At 33.9% G+C, this 20447-nt stretch overlaps 2 protein-coding genes across 3 annotated transcripts in view; both read right to left on the bottom strand.

Moving 5' to 3' along the window:
* Window positions 1-4448: 4448 nt before the first annotated feature.
* On the bottom strand, window positions 4449-7616 carry LOC111409244. Its single transcript, XM_023039256.1, has 3 exons — window positions 7438-7616; window positions 5223-5319; window positions 4449-4920 (listed from the first exon to the last, which is right to left on the bottom strand). Exons 1-3 carry the CDS (start codon window positions 7575-7577, stop codon window positions 4621-4623), a joined length of 537 nt encoding a protein of 178 aa, XP_022895024.1. The 5' UTR covers window positions 7578-7616; the 3' UTR covers window positions 4449-4620.
* Window positions 7617-14270: 6654 nt separating this feature from the next.
* Window positions 14271-20447, bottom strand: part of LOC111409245 (protein odr-4 homolog) — a 19055-nt gene continuing 12878 nt past the window's right edge. For both annotated transcript variants that reach the window (XM_023039258.1, XM_023039257.1), the window contains 3 exons: window positions 17261-17412; window positions 15045-15141; window positions 14271-14742 (listed from right to left, as the gene is read on the bottom strand). In XM_023039258.1, coding sequence (XP_022895026.1) covers window positions 14443-14742; window positions 15045-15141; window positions 17261-17412 — 549 coding nt within the window. In that variant the 3' untranslated portion in view covers window positions 14271-14442. The remainder of the gene's footprint in view (window positions 14743-15044; window positions 15142-17260; window positions 17413-20447) is intronic.

Genomic DNA, 20447 nt, shown 5'->3' on the forward strand with positions numbered 1-20447 from the left:
CTGTTATGCCCAATATCAAAGTTAGAAGTGAGCAAACCATTGATTCATCTAAGGGTATTAAGAGGAACTCTAAAGGGGCTTTTGGGAAGCATCCAATATGGCTGAAACGGTCAAAGCGAATGACAAATGCCAAGTCTAATAACCCTTTCTTTCATTATAGAATGAAAGGTCATTGGAAGAAATATTGCAAGGCTTACGTCTACTTCATGAGTTTCTTAGGTATTGGATACCAAATATGGATCTCATATTTATACAAATATGGAGAAACTAAATAGAAATAGACCATTGCAAGAGAGAGAAGTTAACATACACGTTGAAAATGAACAAAGATTGCTGCATTGCCTGTAGGAGCATATTTCTTGTCGTTGCCTTTTGGCTTAGTATTGAAATTAGAGAAATGTTGCTTTATATCCACTATAACTGGAACATTAAAATGAATTTAATATTCAGACATGAACTATTTTAATGTTAAGGACACTTGTTGTTCTTGCTTAAAATCTTAATGGTTATCGTAAGCTACAAAAATAATATTTATATTCTAAATACTAATCATTTTGGGGTCATGTACTGATTGCATTGTGCTGCACACTAAATCATGTCCCATCTAAATTAGTTAATAGAACTTCATACGAGCTATGGAAAGGCAATAGTCCTAATTTATCTCATATGAAAGTTTGGGACTGTGACGCTTATGTGAAGTGCATTAAATCGGAGAAGTTTGAGACTAAATCTGATAAATACATATTTGTGGGATATCCAAAAAGATATTTGGATATAAATTCTATTAATCCATTGAGATGAAAATTTTCGTCTCACGATATATCATCCTCCTAGAGAAAATGTTTACTTTAGGACAGTGAGAGCAAAATAGAACGTAAAAGAGTTCAAGAATCCACAGATATAGTTAACCAAGTAAATGAATCCGAGTTTGATCCCATATCTGATGTGGAATATACTCTTGATCAGAAAGTAGAGACTCCTTACATGTCAACTTTGTGTGAATCTAGTAGGATCATTCAACCTTCAAGAAGGTGTGAATCCATGATTACTAATCAGGCATTGTTGATCCAGGATGATGAACCTACTAATTGCACAAAAAAATAAAGTCAAGTGTTGACTTAAAAGAAATAACAAGAGGTCATGAAATCCGAGATGAACTCGATATATGTAAACAAAGTTTGGACCTGGAACAACCCTCCTGATGGGATAAACCTATCGGTTTAAATGGTTTACAATAAAAGGTTAACATGAATGGGAATATCCATACATACAAAACAACGCTAGTAGCAAAAGGTAACAAATAAAGACAATGTGTTGACCTTGACGAAACATTTCTCCTATAGTCATGCTAAAGTTCATTCGAATTTTGATTGCATTAGTTGCATATCGTGACTATGGGTTAAAACAAGTATCTTGGAGCTGAAATCTTCGATTTGATAGAAAAATCAAAATGTTTGATTTTATCAAATATGAAGATGAATTGTGTGTTTACAAGAAGATAGTGGGAGCATTGTTGCATTCCTAATATTATAAGAAACTACATCCCCATGTGTTCAATCGTTGAAATAATGATTGTTAATGGATATATTCATGAATATGGGAGAAGCAACTTGATCTATAGAGATAGGTCTAGAAGATTGCTTTGTTCATCCCAATCTATATAGATAAAATCTTGAGAAATTTTATATGAAGAAATTGATTTACTCTTTAACGGTGTGTTGGAAAGGTTCCAAACATGAAACAATTGTTGATTCAATAACAATAACCTAATACACGATTGCTTCAAAAGCATCAAGAAGTTGCAATATGGATCAAGATGTTCATTAATGAACTTGGTGTAGTTCCTAACATTGTTGATCACATCCAATAGTATTTTGATAACAATAGAACCATGGCACAAGCGAAGGAACTAAGGTATCATCTCAACGAAGAGATAATACAAATAAATGACCTAAAGAATAAACAAATTCTCACAATTGACAATAGTGCAGATCCACTGACAAAGAGTTTTCGCAGCATAAACATGATCGTCATGTAAACTCTTATGATATTGGATACATAAGTGATCTAGTGTAAGTGGGAGTTTGTAAGTGTTATGCCCTAAATTCAATCAACCTTGGACATAAATACTTTTAATTATAATTGATGCAATTTTATGGCAGATCTATTATTTAATTATTATTCAATTAAATTAAATAATAGTGTCCATAGATTCAAATAATAGTGTCACAAGAAGTTGTGATTATGAGATACAAATTACATATGATTGAATCTCAAATCATTGGTGATCGTAAGTTATGATGAGATACGGATATCGTTATTACGATTAGACCATCACATGTGACATTTCTTAGTTGTGAAGTAAGTGGCTGATCTTACAAACTAAAGTGTAGTGACACTTAAGTGAACACGTTGATGTTTTGTTATAGAATAAAACATTAAAGACCCGCTGAGAGATTTCACGTGGATAACTATTTAAGTGTCAGTGGTCAATCTCTAACTTTCGGTAGTGGGATTGGTCCTTTAACATGAGGTCGTTATAGTACCTTATATGAGGACAGTCATGCTTTAACGGTGTTGGATGTTGTTCTGCTAAAGGCCGCTAATACGGCATCGTTCGGGTATGTCAAGAATCGTATGAAGGTTGTAAATAACCAATAGAGAATTCGTCACTCTTAGATAATAAGAAATTATGATCTACATTTCATTCAATTAAGTCGATAACGAAATCCTTGGTCAATGTGTACTCACAAGTCGAAAAGGAGTTTTCAACTTATATTGACTTAATAGTGGAGTGAAAGATATGATTGATAATCGATCTTGACACACTTCCATATCTCGTAATTGATCGGATCATATTGACAAAGGAATTATAATTTCACAGTAAACGAACGAGTTTGATTTTGTTATATCACGTGATATTTCTCATCACATATATTGCCCTGACACACTGCTAGATGTCAATCTGGGACGGCGAGTGTGAATTGGTGATAAATAAAAAGTGTGTTTTAATTTATCAATTTTGATTAGATCAAAATAATATTCCACGTCGTTAGACATTGTGATTGAGAACCTGATGAGTCGTACACAAACGAAGAACTGGAAGATTGATTTGTCAATTAATTAATTTAACAAGAGTTGGTTATATTAGTTAATTGAGTTACTTATTTATAGGCCTGAATTAATTAATTTGATTAATTAATTCACGGATCGAATTTAATTAAATGAGTTAATTAAATATTGGACCAAGTCATGCCAAGCCCGTTCGAGCTTATATAAATATGATTAGAATTTTCAAAATCTGTAAATAATTCATTATTATTGCTAGCACAAGAAGAAAACTTTAATCCTATAATCTCGTTCTCTATATGGATCACCGTTGGAGGCTAAACAATTAGACTAGTTGTGGGAGACAGATCAAGGTTGCTGAAACAAAGAAAAAGCAAAGGGATTTGCAAATCTAGAAAATGTATCACTTTTGTCACAATTTCTATTTAAACACAAAGAGATCCATGGTGGGAATCGAAAATTGTTTTAATTTTTCGCTGCGCGTTTAAGTAGATTTCCAACACGATTCAGGTTTAGTCTTCCTTTTAGGACGAAGAGAGCTTTCTTATCAAAGTTGTTCTCAAGATAGATCATAACATCAGTTAAACGGGCTAAGTAGATCTTAAACATTTCACCAACTCCATGCCTCATGTCTTAGAGGCCAACTAGGGTCTCTCCTTCCCTCTTATAAAGGATTAGACGGAAGGCTCTACACTTCGATGCTGGAGAGGCTCTTCTCAACCCTTTCTGGATCTTATAGGTATTGAGGTGTTCCTCTAGGTCGCTTCCCCCTTCGTACGTTGGCATCTTAGGGAGTATGTATTGGTCCGAAAGGTTGGCATTCCCTAGCTCCTAGGAGAATGGAAGATTGTTATCATCATCATCAAGCTAAAAGGACCTCCATGATCCATCCTCATTCTCCTCATCAGCTTTATAACAAGGCAGTTGAAAGTTCACAGTTTATTGTGGAGGGGTGTTTCATAACCTATTTTTGGTACATCGATGCCTAACTTGTTGAAGATGCTGGCAAATTTTCAGGTCTATGCTCAATTGGGCACTTAACTTTCAACTAAATTTCAATTGGTCACTTATCTTCAAAGCATTTCAATTTAATCACTCAACTTACATTTAGTTTCAGTTTGGTCACTCCATTCCGAAGAGATTCTTGCCAAGATCATTAATCTCGGTTCAGCGTATGCCCGGGCATTGATTGAGGACACTGACTTTTAACATAAAATTATGTAATGTAAGTTTGTCATCATCCATGTGATTTTCCCTGAATTTAATTAATGGTTGTTAGCAGAGTGATTTTAGCAGTGTCATACTGTTAGGGATGAATTGGTTGACAGATCCAAGAGCTAACATACATCTAGGCAACCGGCGCATTTTCAAATTCAAAATAAGAACGGAGAACTAGACTGATTTAGTTCAATTATTAAGAAACCAAAAATAATTTACTTTTACGTAAAACTGAACCAGACCGGTCAGTTTGGTAGTTCCACGGGTTCTGAGTAATTTTATCCACCCATAATCTGAAACCCCTGTAACCGCTCAGGAATATGACAGTTTCTATTATGCTGCCCTAATAAGAAAGAACACTAACCCCACTATGATAGAGAGAACCACAACCAAAACAGCTACCATTGGGTTTAAATCAGATGATTTAGCAGATTTTCTGTGTGTACTCCCTTCATTTCTCTTTGAGACTGAATTATCTGATTTAGCTGCTGAAGAGTCATGAGCTGCAATGTCCCAAAAGGATTTGGTGGTCGAAGTTATCAAAGGGGGGGCTTCATATTCTGGCTCCAAAATTTCTGAAGCATCTGTTGGTGCTTCCATGGACATCAGGTCAACACAATTATCTTTCACAACCTGACAATGATAATAGTAAGAGGTAAGCTACATCTCTTCAGATTACCACATACGTCCCAAGTACGTGATCAACAGGATAGCCACAATAAATTAGGCAGGTTCGAACAGATTAAAAACTGGTCAGAATCAACAACTTCGCTAAATGCCAATAGATTTGCTATCTTAGCAACTGTAATAAAACCATTTATAATCATCTATGCCTGTTAAGAGTGTAAAATATATCAAAGGTCCATGAGATATCATATGCTCCAGTGGACTAAGCAAAAAAATTACTTATATTCATAAAAGTCGCAATAACAAACCTCAACTGTCTCGGAGGGCTTTATGTAGTCACAAATGTATGTACCCTCTAGCCAAGGAATGAACACTCTTCGAGGAAATGAAATGTTGTATTGTTTTCTGTTCAGGAAATGATAATCAACAGTTCAAGTCAGATCAAATAGCCCAATAGCTACCTCCAAGTAAAAGATATAACAGCATACATTAGGGAGACAAGTGTTAGATTGAGCTCCCTACTCAATCCGAGAACAAATTATAAATGAAATTAATTTTTTTATTTCAGTGATTTGAATGTAAAATGTTTAGGCTCGAAATGAAAAAAATTTATAGATGAATAGAAGATTTCCAAGTTCAAAATAATAAGATGGTAAGACTCTAATAGGGAGGAAAACAATTCTTTTAGAGGGCTATAAGCTATCATCCCAATTTTGGCTGCTTTAAACAACCAAAAATGACTTGAAAATTTTCTGAGGGCCAAGTTCGGGAGAATTTCTAGAAACGTTTTTCGTAACTACCAAAACTACTTTAAAAAACCTTCTAAAAATTACTTTCAGAAATTTTTCAAGAGACTACTATGGTACTACCTGAGAGGCTTAAAAAACATTCTTTGTGGATTTTTTTTTTTTTTTTAATCCAATATTCCACACTGATGATTCTATTAGCATGGGCTGATTTGGCAGTGAACTCTACTAGGCTGTAGCCCCCCCAAAGTCCAGGTCCAAGAAAATAAAACAAATTTATGAAAAATGGTTTTAAATTTAGTGTATAGCCCACCAACAATGAATACCACTTGGCAAGAAAACTAATTATTTGTTTTAAGTGAAAATTACCCTCACATAATCCCTTTTAATAAAATATTCAGTTATTACTAATTCAAATTTTTATTTCAAATACTACTGCATTTGGTTTAGTAAAAATGATAAGTGAAGAATGTATTCACTCCTAAATTATGTTTAATTAATAAGGCGGTCATTACGTTCACAAAATGGACCTATCTGGGGAAAAAACCACGTATTACCCAATTCAGAAGTCATATTCAATATTATACCAAAATCTTGGAATCATCCTCCCATCAATTTTGGTCGTATTGGTCGTAATCCCTATTTCACTCCCATTCAAGTCGATCTGCAGAATTTATGAAAAGCAAAACTCTAAAAATCATCAATTGATCTCGCAGAATCATCTTCTTCATGTATCAAGATTTTGTTCAATCCTTATTCATCGTATTCATTCAATTTTTACAAACGGTAAGTTCAATCCTTAGTGTTTCACTACAATATAAAACTATTACCGCAACCAATAATGTCCACCCCAAATCGCCTTGCACCAATGGGAGTACAATAGTCTGGAGAATATTAAGCTTTTACATTGAACCCTCAATTTGCTTACCACTCTATGACTACACCCCAAACATTAATTGTTTCATATTTGGCCTAGTTAGACACAACCACAATTTTGTTGCAACTTGTCTCTATTTTGAATTTTATCTATACATGCTGAAGATGTTTTGGTTTTTTGTGCATCAGAACAACCGTGTTATCTTTCTTTTCAAAGAGTGATTAATCTAAGGATACAAACGGATAGCTAATGTTATATCACAATTTGATATATCATACATTAAATTTTTACGATTTCTTTAACACCCCCCACCCCCCCGGTAACGTTGATTCCTGACTCCGCCCCTGTCTATTAGGAAATGATATAGCATGTAATGAACAAAGAAAGAATGAAATAAAAATAAAGGAACAACGTCAACATCGCATCTAATAAAACGTGCAAATTTTATCTGATTTGAGAAACAAATGTACACGCAACCCTAAGAGGCTCACGCTCAATAAACTTACACTAGACATGGTTTGTAAAGCATAAAATTCCTGATAATACAAGCAACAAATGCAGGGGATCTGATATAAGCACATTCCTTAGTATTTCGTTTTTTTCTTGTGTTTCTCTTTGTTTTTGGTTTAGAAACATTCTACATGTAGCATGAGAATGTGAAGAGATATTTTAGTTAATTCAGCACGAGTTAATTGAAAAACGGATTAACAATAAGATTCATTAGAAACAAGCAAGGGTAGCCAGTAGTAGAAATATGAGGAATAGTATATACAACTATGGACATCTCAGCAATTAAATGACATCAAACCTGTTACTAACTAATTTAGTGATTATGGAACAAGAGTAAGAACCTCTGTACTTTGTAAGACAAAATGTATAGCTAAGCCGGAAATATGATACCTCTGTGCTCCAAGGTTAAGCTGGGGAACTGGTTTCTCTATTGATATCTGATTTCTTGAGTCCTTGCCACCGTCAGCGATTGATTCTGATTCTCTGTCAGCCTCATCACACAGCATTTCCACTCTACTCAGCAAACTCATTATGATGTCTTCCTAATCAGAAGAGTACCCAAGATCATAAAGTTGAAGAGAGATGAGCACAAGTAATCAACCAGTAGGGAAAAAAAAAAAAGATAACTTCCTTTAAGGGTTCGCAGAATCAAATATATAGGAAGCCGCAAGCTCTTTTCATTGTTTAATTGTTAGCGTGTTAAGGAGTTAGGTGTTTATTAGGTAGATAGCAAATAAGTGGCATAGCTCACTATAAATAGGGTGGTGGGAGTTATATCTTCATTTCAGCAAAAATTAGGGAATGGGTTGGGGAGAGTGATGCCTCTTGAATGTTCGACAACACATTGTATTTCGTTAGTTCGGAATTCAATTCCATTTCCAGAATCAGTTCTTGGAATTAGAGTTGAACTCTAATTTTGTTATTTAATTAAAATTTAATTTTGATTAAATTCGACCGCTTCAAATTTTGAAATTAGAGTTAGACTCTAGTTTGATATTTAATTAAATTTTGATTTTATTTAACAGTCTTGACCTATAATTGTGGAATTTGATTTGGACTCTAATTCAGTATTTAATTAAAATTTGATTTTAATTAAATACGTTCACTAATTAAATTAATTGATTAATATGATTAATTAATTATTTAATTGTTCCAATCTATTTGTTTAAAAGAGTTTAGATGACCTTAATTACTAGAAACTTGAAACGTGTTTGCATATAATATTAGATGTTATATAGGCATACATTTAAGTGATGAATGTATTATTAGTGGACGATTATGGATTCGACCATGTGAATGTGTTGAACGGTTAATTTTATTCTCGATATTTTATGAGTCTGCGAGCTCTTAATTGTTTTGGGCCGAGAGCTTGTTATTATCGTTATTATTATGGGTCTGTGAGATATTAATCATTTTGGACCTAAGAGTCCATTATTGTTATTGTTACTACGTGCTTGTGAGTCCAATTTCATTTAGGCTTACGTGTCAACTAGTATAGGATACATATTGCAACTGGACTAATTGAAGAAACAAAAAGAGTAGAAGACCATGGAGATGGAGCATTGATATTGATTCAATGCTATACCCCCTAGGAATTGACCAACTAATTTTCCTTATAGCTTGGGAAGACTAGATAGTAAAAATTCATAATCGTCCACATTATTATTATTATATTATATATGTTTATTTGCATGTTTGATGCATAATAAATTATGTATATGATTATATCGATATTGATGAGACATTTGAATGCAAAAACCACTCAACAAAATATTAAGTTAATTTATTATTTACCTTCAATCATTATAGCGAAAAATCAGAGTCCCAAATCGTCTTAACTTGTTGAGTACACTCAAGGCTGGTCTATTAGGGATATATCTGATACTATGAAATATTAAGATAAATTTTAGAGGCATGTTAAACTAACACGTAAGATGTGTGAAGACAAAGAGTTGTCAGTTTAATGATTTAGGAGTTGTATGGAGATACAATTGATAATAATATCTATCTAAATGTTATATTAAGGTTTGTTGAGTACACTCAATATCTTGGTATAACAAATGGGATCCGAGCCCACTGGGAGTCGAGTATGGACTCCATAAATTTATGTAAGAGGATTATAAATTTGAATTAAACAGTGTGATCATAATTAATTTAATAAAAATCCATGTTAAATTAATTGATGCATTTTATATATTATTCTTTTTCTTTTCGTCATTTATGTTTATTGAATCGTGAGTAACCATGTGTAGTTGAGTGGGATACTGCATGCCAACAACCAAATTAAATCTTCTTGATTAGCACGGTAACTTGAAAATTGTTCTCAGGCATGAGAAATTTCAGTGGTTACATCCTTGAGTAGCCCTTTCCAAAGACAGCTGCTAATGACTCGATTAAGGAAGATGTGACTATTGTAATAAACACAGTGATGACGATAGTATTGTACACATGTGATGCTTGCAACTATGTGACATGAGTTACAAAAGCAACTTAAAGTATAGATGTTAACACGTAATTCTTCATTATAAAGAGTTGTATGATAATAATCATATGTGAAAGGATATGAGACTTCCAAACAATTATACCGGTGCAAAATGATAGAGCAATCTTCGATCGGTGCTCATGTACTTCATTGTCATTGAGAGGTTCATGAACTACGAACTAAGTATTGACTTAGCTCTGCAATCTCTGTCAGAGAGTTATTCATACTAATTATGAATTACGATATGAATAAGTTCGAACGCACACCCATTGAGTTGCTTAACATGCTTAGGACTGTTATGCCCAATATCAAAGTTAGAAGTGAGCAAACCATTGATTCATCTAAGGGTATTAAGAGGAACTCTAAAGGGGCTTTTGGGAAGCATCCAATATGGCTGAAACGGTCAAAGCGAATGACAAATGCCAAGTCTAATAACCCTTTCTTTCATTATAGAATGAAAGGTCATTGGAAGAAATATTGCAAGGCTTACGTCTACTTCATGAGTTTCTTAGGTATTGGATACCAAATATGGATCTCATATTTATACAAATATGGAGAAACTAAATAGAAATAGACCATTGCAAGAGAGAGAAGTTAACATACACGTTGAAAATGAACAAAGATTGCTGCATTGCCTGTAGGAGCATATTTCTTGTCGTTGCCTTTTGGCTTAGTATTGAAATTAGAGAAATGTTGCTTTATATCCACTATAACTGGAACATTAAAATGAATTTAATATTCAGACATGAACTATTTTAATGTTAAGGACACTTGTTGTTCTTGCTTAAAATCTTAATGGTTATCGTAAGCTACAAAAATAATATTTATATTCTAAATACTAATCATTTTGGGGTCATGTACTGATTGCATTGTGCTGCACACTAAATCATGTCCCATCTAAATTAGTTAATAGAACTTCATACGAGCTATGGAAAGGCAATAGTCCTAATTTATCTCATATGAAAGTTTGGGACTGTGACGCTTATGTGAAGTGCATTAAATCGGAGAAGTTTGAGACTAAATCTGATAAATACATATTTGTGGGATATCCAAAAAGATATTTGGATATAAATTCTATTAATCCATTGAGATGAAAATTTTCGTCTCACGATATATCATCCTCCTAGAGAAAATGTTTACTTTAGGACAGTGAGAGCAAAATAGAACGTAAAAGAGTTCAAGAATCCACAGATATAGTTAACCAAGTAAATGAATCCGAGTTTGATCCCATATCTGATGTGGAATATACTCTTGATCAGAAAGTAGAGACTCCTTACATGTCAACTTTGTGTGAATCTAGTAGGATCATTCAACCTTCAAGAAGGTGTGAATCCATGATTACTAATCAGGCATTGTTGATCCAGGATGATGAACCTACTAATTGCACAAAAAAATAAAGTCAAGTGTTGACTTAAAAGAAATAACAAGAGGTCATGAAATCCGAGATGAACTCGATATATGTAAACAAAGTTTGGACCTGGAACAACCCTCCTGATGGGATAAACCTATCGGTTTAAATGGTTTACAATAAAAGGTTAACATGAATGGGAATATCCATACATACAAAACAACGCTAGTAGCAAAAGGTAACAAATAAAGACAATGTGTTGACCTTGACGAAACATTTCTCCTATAGTCATGCTAAAGTTCATTCGAATTTTGATTGCATTAGTTGCATATCGTGACTATGGGTTAAAACAAGTATCTTGGAGCTGAAATCTTCGATTTGATAGAAAAATCAAAATGTTTGATTTTATCAAATATGAAGATGAATTGTGTGTTTACAAGAAGATAGTGGGAGCATTGTTGCATTCCTAATATTATAAGAAACTACATCCCCATGTGTTCAATCGTTGAAATAATGATTGTTAATGGATATATTCATGAATATGGGAGAAGCAACTTGATCTATAGAGATAGGTCTAGAAGATTGCTTTGTTCATCCCAATCTATATAGATAAAATCTTGAGAAATTTTATATGAAGAAATTGATTTACTCTTTAACGGTGTGTTGGAAAGGTTCCAAACATGAAACAATTGTTGATTCAATAACAATAACCTAATACACGATTGCTTCAAAAGCATCAAGAAGTTGCAATATGGATCAAGATGTTCATTAATGAACTTGGTGTAGTTCCTAACATTGTTGATCACATCCAATAGTATTTTGATAACAATAGAACCATGGCACAAGCGAAGGAACTAAGGTATCATCTCAACGAAGAGATAATACAAATAAATGACCTAAAGAATAAACAAATTCTCACAATTGACAATAGTGCAGATCCACTGACAAAGAGTTTTCGCAGCATAAACATGATCGTCATGTAAACTCTTATGATATTGGATACATAAGTGATCTAGTGTAAGTGGGAGTTTGTAAGTGTTATGCCCTAAATTCAATCAACCTTGGACATAAATACTTTTAATTATAATTGATGCAATTTTATGGCAGATCTATTATTTAATTATTATTCAATTAAATTAAATAATAGTGTCCATAGATTCAAATAATAGTGTCACAAGAAGTTGTGATTATGAGATACAAATTACATATGATTGAATCTCAAATCATTGGTGATCGTAAGTTATGATGAGATACGGATATCGTTATTACGATTAGACCATCACATGTGACATTTCTTAGTTGTGAAGTAAGTGGCTGATCTTACAAACTAAAGTGTAGTGACACTTAAGTGAACACGTTGATGTTTTGTTATAGAATAAAACATTAAAGACCCGCTGAGAGATTTCACGTGGATAACTATTTAAGTGTCAGTGGTCAATCTCTAACTTTCGGTAGTGGGATTGGTCCTTTAACATGAGGTCGTTATAGTACCTTATATGAGGACAGTCATGCTTTAACGGTGTTGGATGTTGTTCTGCTAAAGGCCGCTAATACGGCATCGTTCGGGTATGTCAAGAATCGTATGAAGGTTGTAAATAACCAATAGAGAATTCGTCACTCTTAGATAATAAGAAATTATGATCTACATTTCATTCAATTAAGTCGATAACGAAATCCTTGGTCAATGTGTACTCACAAGTCGAAAAGGAGTTTTCAACTTATATTGACTTAATAGTGGAGTGAAAGATATGATTGATAATCGATCTTGACACACTTCCATATCTCGTAATTGATCGGATCATATTGACAAAGGAATTATAATTTCACAGTAAACGAACGAGTTTGATTTTGTTATATCACGTGATATTTCTCATCACATATATTGCCCTGACACACTGCTAGATGTCAATCTGGGACGGCGAGTGTGAATTGGTGATAAATAAAAAGTGTGTTTTAATTTATCAATTTTGATTAGATCAAAATAATATTCCACGTCGTTAGACATTGTGATTGAGAACCTGATGAGTCGTACACAAACGAAGAACTGGAAGATTGATTTGTCAATTAATTAATTTAACAAGAGTTGGTTATATTAGTTAATTGAGTTACTTATTTATAGGCCTGAATTAATTAATTTGATTAATTAATTCACGGATCGAATTTAATTAAATGAGTTAATTAAATATTGGACCAAGTCATGCCAAGCCCGTTCGAGCTTATATAAATATGATTAGAATTTTCAAAATCTGTAAATAATTCATTATTATTGCTAGCACAAGAAGAAAACTTTAATCCTATAATCTCGTTCTCTATATGGATCACCGTTGGAGGCTAAACAATTAGACTAGTTGTGGGAGACAGATCAAGGTTGCTGAAACAAAGAAAAAGCAAAGGGATTTGCAAATCTAGAAAATGTATCACTTTTGTCACAATTTCTATTTAAACACAAAGAGATCCATGGTGGGAATCGAAAATTGTTTTAATTTTTCGCTGCGCGTTTAAGTAGATTTCCAACACGATTCAGGTTTAGTCTTCCTTTTAGGACGAAGAGAGCTTTCTTATCAAAGTTGTTCTCAAGATAGATCATAACATCAGTTAAACGGGCTAAGTAGATCTTAAACATTTCACCAACTCCATGCCTCATGTCTTAGAGGCCAACTAGGGTCTCTCCTTCCCTCTTATAAAGGATTAGACGGAAGGCTCTACACTTCGATGCTGGAGAGGCTCTTCTCAACCCTTTCTGGATCTTATAGGTATTGAGGTGTTCCTCTAGGTCGCTTCCCCCTTCGTACGTTGGCATCTTAGGGAGTATGTATTGGTCCGAAAGGTTGGCATTCCCTAGCTCCTAGGAGAATGGAAGATTGTTATCATCATCATCAAGCTAAAAGGACCTCCATGATCCATCCTCATTCTCCTCATCAGCTTTATAACAAGGCAGTTGAAAGTTCACAGTTTATTGTGGAGGGGTGTTTCATAACCTATTTTTGGTACATCGATGCCTAACTTGTTGAAGATGCTGGCAAATTTTCAGGTCTATGCTCAATTGGGCACTTAACTTTCAACTAAATTTCAATTGGTCACTTATCTTCAAAGCATTTCAATTTAATCACTCAACTTACATTTAGTTTCAGTTTGGTCACTCCATTCCGAAGAGATTCTTGCCAAGATCATTAATCTCGGTTCAGCGTATGCCCGGGCATTGATTGAGGACACTGACTTTTAACATAAAATTATGTAATGTAAGTTTGTCATCATCCATGTGATTTTCCCTGAATTTAATTAATGGTTGTTAGCAGAGTGATTTTAGCAGTGTCATACTGTTAGGGATGAATTGGTTGACAGATCCAAGAGCTAACATACATCTAGGCAACCGGCGCATTTTCAAATTCAAAATAAGAACGGAGAACTAGACTGATTTAGTTCAATTATTAAGAAACCAAAAATAATTTACTTTTACGTAAAACTGAACCAGACCGGTCAGTTTGGTAGTTCCACGGGTTCTGAGTAATTTTATCCACCCATAATCTGAAACCCCTGTAACCGCTCAGGAATATGACAGTTTCTATTATGCTGCCCTAATAAGAAAGAACACTAACCCCACTATGATAGAGAGAACCACAACCAAAACAGCTACCATTGGGTTTAAATCAGATGATTTAGCAGATTTTCTGTGTGTACTCCCTTCATTTCTCTTTGAGACTGAATTATCTGATTTAGCTGCTGAAGAGTCATGAGCTGCAATGTCCCAAAAGGATTTGGTGGTCGAAGTTATCAAAGGGGGGGCTTCATATTCTGGCTCCAAAATTTCTGAAGCATCTGTTGGTGCTTCCATGGACATCAGGTCAACACAATTATCTTTCACAACCTGACAATGATAATAGTAAGAGGTAAGCTACATCTCTTCAGATTACCACATACGTCCCAAGTACGTGATCAACAGGATAGCCACAATAAATTAGGCAGGTTCGAACAGATTAAAAACTGGTCAGAATCAACAACTTCGCTAAATGCCAATAGATTTGCTATCTTAGCAACTGTAATAAAACCATTTATAATCATCTATGCCTGTTAAGAGTGTAAAATATATCAAAGGTCCATGAGATATCATATGCTCCAGTGGACTAAGCAAAAAAATTACTTATATTCATAAAAGTCGCAATAACAAACCTCAACTGTCTCGGAGGGCTTTATGTAGTCACAAATGTATGTACCCTCTAGCCAAGGAATGAACACTCTTCGAGGAAATGAAATGTTGTATTGTTTTCTGTTCAGGAAATGATAATCAACAGTTCAAGTCAGATCAAATAGCCCAATAGCTACCTCCAAGTAAAAGATATAACAGCATACATTAGGGAGACAAGTGTTAGATTGAGCTCCCTACTCAATCCGAGAACAAATTATAAATGAAATTAATTTTTTTATTTCAGTGATTTGAATGTAAAATGTTTAGGCTCGAAATGAAAAAAATTTATAGATGAATAGAAGATTTCCAAGTTCAAAATAATAAGATGGTAAGACTCTAATAGGGAGGAAAACAATTCTTTTAGAGGGCTATAAGCTATCATCCCAATTTTGGCTGCTTTAAACAACCAAAAATGACTTGAAAATTTTCTGAGGGCCAAGTTCGGGAGAATTTCTAGAAACGTTTTTCGTAACTACCAAAACTACTTTAAAAAACCTTCTAAAAATTACTTTCAGAAATTTTTCAAGAGACTACTATGGTACTACCTGAGAGGCTTAAAAAACATTCTTTGTGGATTTTTTTTTTTTTTTTTAATCCAATATTCCACACTGATGATTCTATTAGCATGGGCTGATTTGGCAGTGAACTCTACTAGGCTGTAGCCCCCCCAAAGTCCAGGTCCAAGAAAATAAAACAAATTTATGAAAAATGGTTTTAAATTTAGTGTATAGCCCACCAACAATGAATACCACTTGGCAAGAAAACTAATTATTTGTTTTAAGTGAAAATTACCCTCACATAATCCCTTTTAATAAAATATTCAGTTATTACTAATTCAAATTTTTATTTCAAATACTACTGCATTTGGTTTAGTAAAAATGATAAGTGAAGAATGTATTCACTCCTAAATTATGTTTAATTAATAAGGCGGTCATTACGTTCACAAAATGGACCTATCTGGGGAAAAAACCACGTATTACCCAATTCAGAAGTCATATTCAATATTATACCAAAATCTTGGAATCATCCTCCCATCAATTTTGGTCGTATTGGTCGTAATCCCTATTTCACTCCCATTCAAGTCGATCTGCAGAATTTATGAAAAGCAAAACTCTAAAAATCATCAATTGATCTCGCAGAATCATCTTCTTCATGTATCAAGATTTTGTTCAATCCTTATTCATCGTATTCATTCAATTTTTACAAACGGTAAGTTCAATCCTTAGTGTTTCACTACAATATAAAACTATTACCGCAACCAATAATGTCCACCCCAAATCGCCTTGCACCAATGGGAGTACAATAGTCTGGAGAATATTAAGCTTTTACATTGAACCCTCAATTTGCTTACCACTCTATGACTACACCCCAAACATTAATTGTTTCATATTTGGCCTAGTTAGACACAACCACAATTTTGTTGCAACTTGTCTCTATTTTGAATTTTATCTATACATGCTGAAGATGTTTTGGTTTTTTGTGCATCAGAACAACCGTGTTATCTTTCTTTTCAAAGAGTGATTAATCTAAGGATACAAACGGATAGCTAATGTTATATCACAATTTGATATATCATACATTAAATTTTTACGATTTCTTTAACACCCCCCACCCCCCCGGTAACGTTGATTCCTGACTCCGCCCCTGTCTATTAGGAAATGATATAGCATGTAATGAACAAAGAAAGAATGAAATAAAAATAAAGGAACAACGTCAACATCGCATCTAATAAAACGTGCAAATTTTATCTGATTTGAGAAACAAATGTACACGCAACCCTAAGAGGCTCACGCTCAATAAACTTACACTAGACATGGTTTGTAAAGCATAAAATTCCTGATAATACAAGCAACAAATGCAGGGGATCTGATATAAGCACATTCCTTAGTATTTCGTTTTTTTCTTGTGTTTCTCTTTGTTTTTGGTTTAGAAACATTCTACATGTAGCATGAGAATGTGAAGAGATATTTTAGTTAATTCAGCACGAGTTAATTGAAAAACGGATTAACAATAAGATTCATTAGAAACAAGCAAGGGTAGCCAGTAGTAGAAATATGAGGAATAGTATATACAACTATGGACATCTCAGCAATTAAATGACATCAAACCTGTTACTAACTAATTTAGTGATTATGGAACAAGAGTAAGAACCTCTGTACTTTGTAAGACAAAATGTATAGCTAAGCCGGAAATATGATACCTCTGTGCTCCAAGGTTAAGCTGGGGAACTGGTTTCTCTATTGATATCTGATTTCTTGAGTCCTTGCCACCGTCAGCGATTGATTCTGATTCTCTGTCAGCCTCATCACACAGCATTTCCACTCTACTCAGCAAACTCATTATGATGTCTTCCTAATCAGAAGAGTACCCAAGATCATAAAGTTGAAGAGAGATGAGCACAAGTAATCAACCAGTAGGGAAAAAAAAAAAAGATAACTTCCTTTAAGGGTTCGCAGAATCAAATATATAGGAAGCCGCAAGCTCTTTTCATTGTTTAATTGTTAGCGTGTTAAGGAGTTAGGTGTTTATTAGGTAGATAGCAAATAAGTGGCATAGCTCACTATAAATAGGGTGGTGGGAGTTATATCTTCATTTCAGCAAAAATTAGGGAATGGGTTGGGGAGAGTGATGCCTCTTGAATGTTCGACAACACATTGTATTTCGTTAGTTCGGAATTCAATTCCATTTCCAGAATCAGTTTCATTTCATACATTGATAAAACACAAAGTTCACCTTGTGCCATAAGTACAAATTAGTACACACCCTTACAAACCCTGCTCTTTCGTTTTCCTTCTCCTCAATCAACTGACAATTTGCCAATTGATCCTTGAACCTATCATTTGATATCAGAGAACACCTAGGAACATACAGGTGCAAAGAAAATGACAGAAGATCGGTCGGAAATTTGGAACTGCCAGGAGAAGAGCATGAATCCGATAATGGAGATGATTGAATCTATGTAGCAAAAGCTTGCCAATGGGAGGAACCGCAAAACAGATCCAATGGAGAAGGAGAAGGGGCTGGACCTTCTGCCTGAATTTTACTATAAGACCCCCAAATCTTTTATAGTCATTAATTATGAAAATTAGGACCTTAGTGTAAAAGTATGAAAGTTATATATGTATATTATTATATATATTTATGACTGATTAATTTAAATTATGTGATTACTATAATTACGTGTGTCTATATATGTATATAATAATATATATGTGTATATATATTGGTATTATCACACATAAATCATACCCACATACACATACAAACTTATCGCAATGCTAAAAAAATTAAATCCTCCTCTACATATTTACTACGATTCTCTTCAAATTATCAAAGTATAGTCATACATTATATGTTGAATTACTTTTCATACATTAAAATATGAAATTTGATTTATAAATATGATATAGGTCCTATATGTGTAAGTTCAAGGGACCGGAGTTCGGTAGCGCTACGCATGAAAATTATAGCAACGAAGTACAGTTCTTAATTTCGATGTCTCCATATATATGTTATGATTATGAACGGGGATTTTGGTCACCTAATTCCGGTTTCTAATCTTCCAATCTTCTTATATACGTTAAGAATTCCTATAATTTAATATGAATTGTGATTTATGTGGCTCACTTATTGGGATTTTATCTTATTGGTTATGATTTTCCTAATTTTAGGTAATTAACGTTCGAGGTGTTGGAGTTTAGAATTGGCACTAGTGGAATAATAAAGATATTATTGAACAATTTATTATTTTACTTTAATGATTTAGTAATTCTTTTTCAATTATTGTAATTGGACAAAAGTTATAGTTTTATGAAAGTCAAGTTTTTTATGATATGGTTTAATAATTCAAAGGGTAAATTTTGGGTCTTTGCAACATGGTATCAGAGTGGGTCTACATTTCTGTACTCTTCTTAAAAAAATAATTTTGTGAGTTACTGTTCATATTAAAATTTTACAGATCAAAATATGATTACGTTAAGATATTTTGTTGGAAGAAGGCAAATTTCAAGTTTCTTAGCCCACTACTATGTGACACCAAGTTTCAAGCTTTGATTTCCTCGAATCAGGTACAGAAATATGACAACTCACAATTATTTAATATTATGTGAATACGTATGAATACACATAAGATTATACTAGAACTATGCTTAATTATGAAATATGCTTGGCTACTTATAATTTTCATTTTTTATGTGTGATGTGGTGGCTACATGAAGCTGGGCGCCGACAGAAAATGGAGGTCATGATGTGAGATAGAGGGAGAAGATGACTATAGAGTGTGGTTTGGGGGTGTTGGGCCGGACCAATATATGGGCTAATATTAGTCCGCTGGAAGGGGGTTAATGGGTTGATAATTGTGAGCTAATGAGTTGAAGTGTATTAGTTTGTAGGATGGGTAGGTGGTTAGTTTATGGTATGTTTTTAGTGGGTGGGCTTTGGTAATGTGCTGGACCTGAGGAAAGGCCAAAGAGAAGTCCTCAGGCCCAGATTTTTAAGGGGCCCAAAAATTTCCTTTTTTTTTTTTTTTTTAATCCATCAACGAAATCAAAACTTTTAGCCTAGTCCCAGAAATCAAAATCTAGAGTACGAAACCAAAGCAAGAAATCTCTTGATTCTCATTGTCACTCGCTCTTCAATGTAAAAGCCAAGAAATTTTAGCTAATTTTTGCAGCTTCTTCTCTGTCCAGTCGGCATTCGGAATCAGATAGAGACACCTAAGGTCGTTGTTGCTTTATTTTAGGATTTGTTTTCTCTCATTTTTGATCCGTAAGGTCAATATTGCTTTATTTTATATCTAGTATTAAAGAATCAAGATTTAAGATTTCTCATCACACTTGATCTTATCAATAGAGTTTTACGATTTATGGGTGATGTTAGGTTTTTTTCATAACTATTAATGGATTTAATATATATATAAGCAAAGCAATAGACTAATAGCGGGAAGGAGGTTCTTGTTCTCGAGGCTTCTACAGGCAGAAGTTCAAGGTTCGAAAATTGATTGATGAATGATGAAAATTAGGTTACCGTATTTAAAAATTCATAGAAAATTTCGCAAAGGAAAATTAATGTGGACTAAACTCTTTATGTCAATTTCCAATCCAAGTGGATAACTTTAGCTATGGAATTTTGCATTTACGTTGATTTTAAGGGCTTAATTTATGGATTTCGCCTCCGACCCCAACAATCACAAGACCGGCCCTACGTGAATCGGTATGGTGTGTAGGTTTTGGAGTTACGTGGGTTTGGAGTATTCGTGAACAGCAGTCTGGTTGGATATATTGGGTTAGGGTTGCAGTGGATTGTACAAGGAGACCTTTGAAGAACAGCAGCATGTGTGAGCACCAGCAGTAACAAGACAACGACTATTTTTTTTTTTTTTTTTTTTT

Source organism: Olea europaea, chromosome 14 (assembly GCF_002742605.1).
Source record: "Olea europaea var. sylvestris chromosome 14, O_europaea_v1, whole genome shotgun sequence".
In the NCBI taxonomy this organism is placed as follows: Eukaryota; Viridiplantae; Streptophyta; class Magnoliopsida; order Lamiales; family Oleaceae; genus Olea; species Olea europaea.

Bases quoted from the DNA above. Each gene is read 5' to 3' on its own strand.
- LOC111409244 (XM_023039256.1), bottom strand. From the start codon at position 7,577: ATGAGTTTGCTGAGTAGAGTGGAAATGCTGTGTGATGAGGCTGACAGA. The intron at 5,320-7,437 runs GTATCATATTTC...TTTCCTGAACAG, and splicing joins CTTAACCTTGGAGCACAGAG to AAAACAATACAACATTTCAT. The intron at 4,921-5,222 runs GTTTGTTATTGC...TATCATTGTCAG, and splicing joins AGCCCTCCGAGACAGTTGAG to GTTGTGAAAGATAATTGTGT.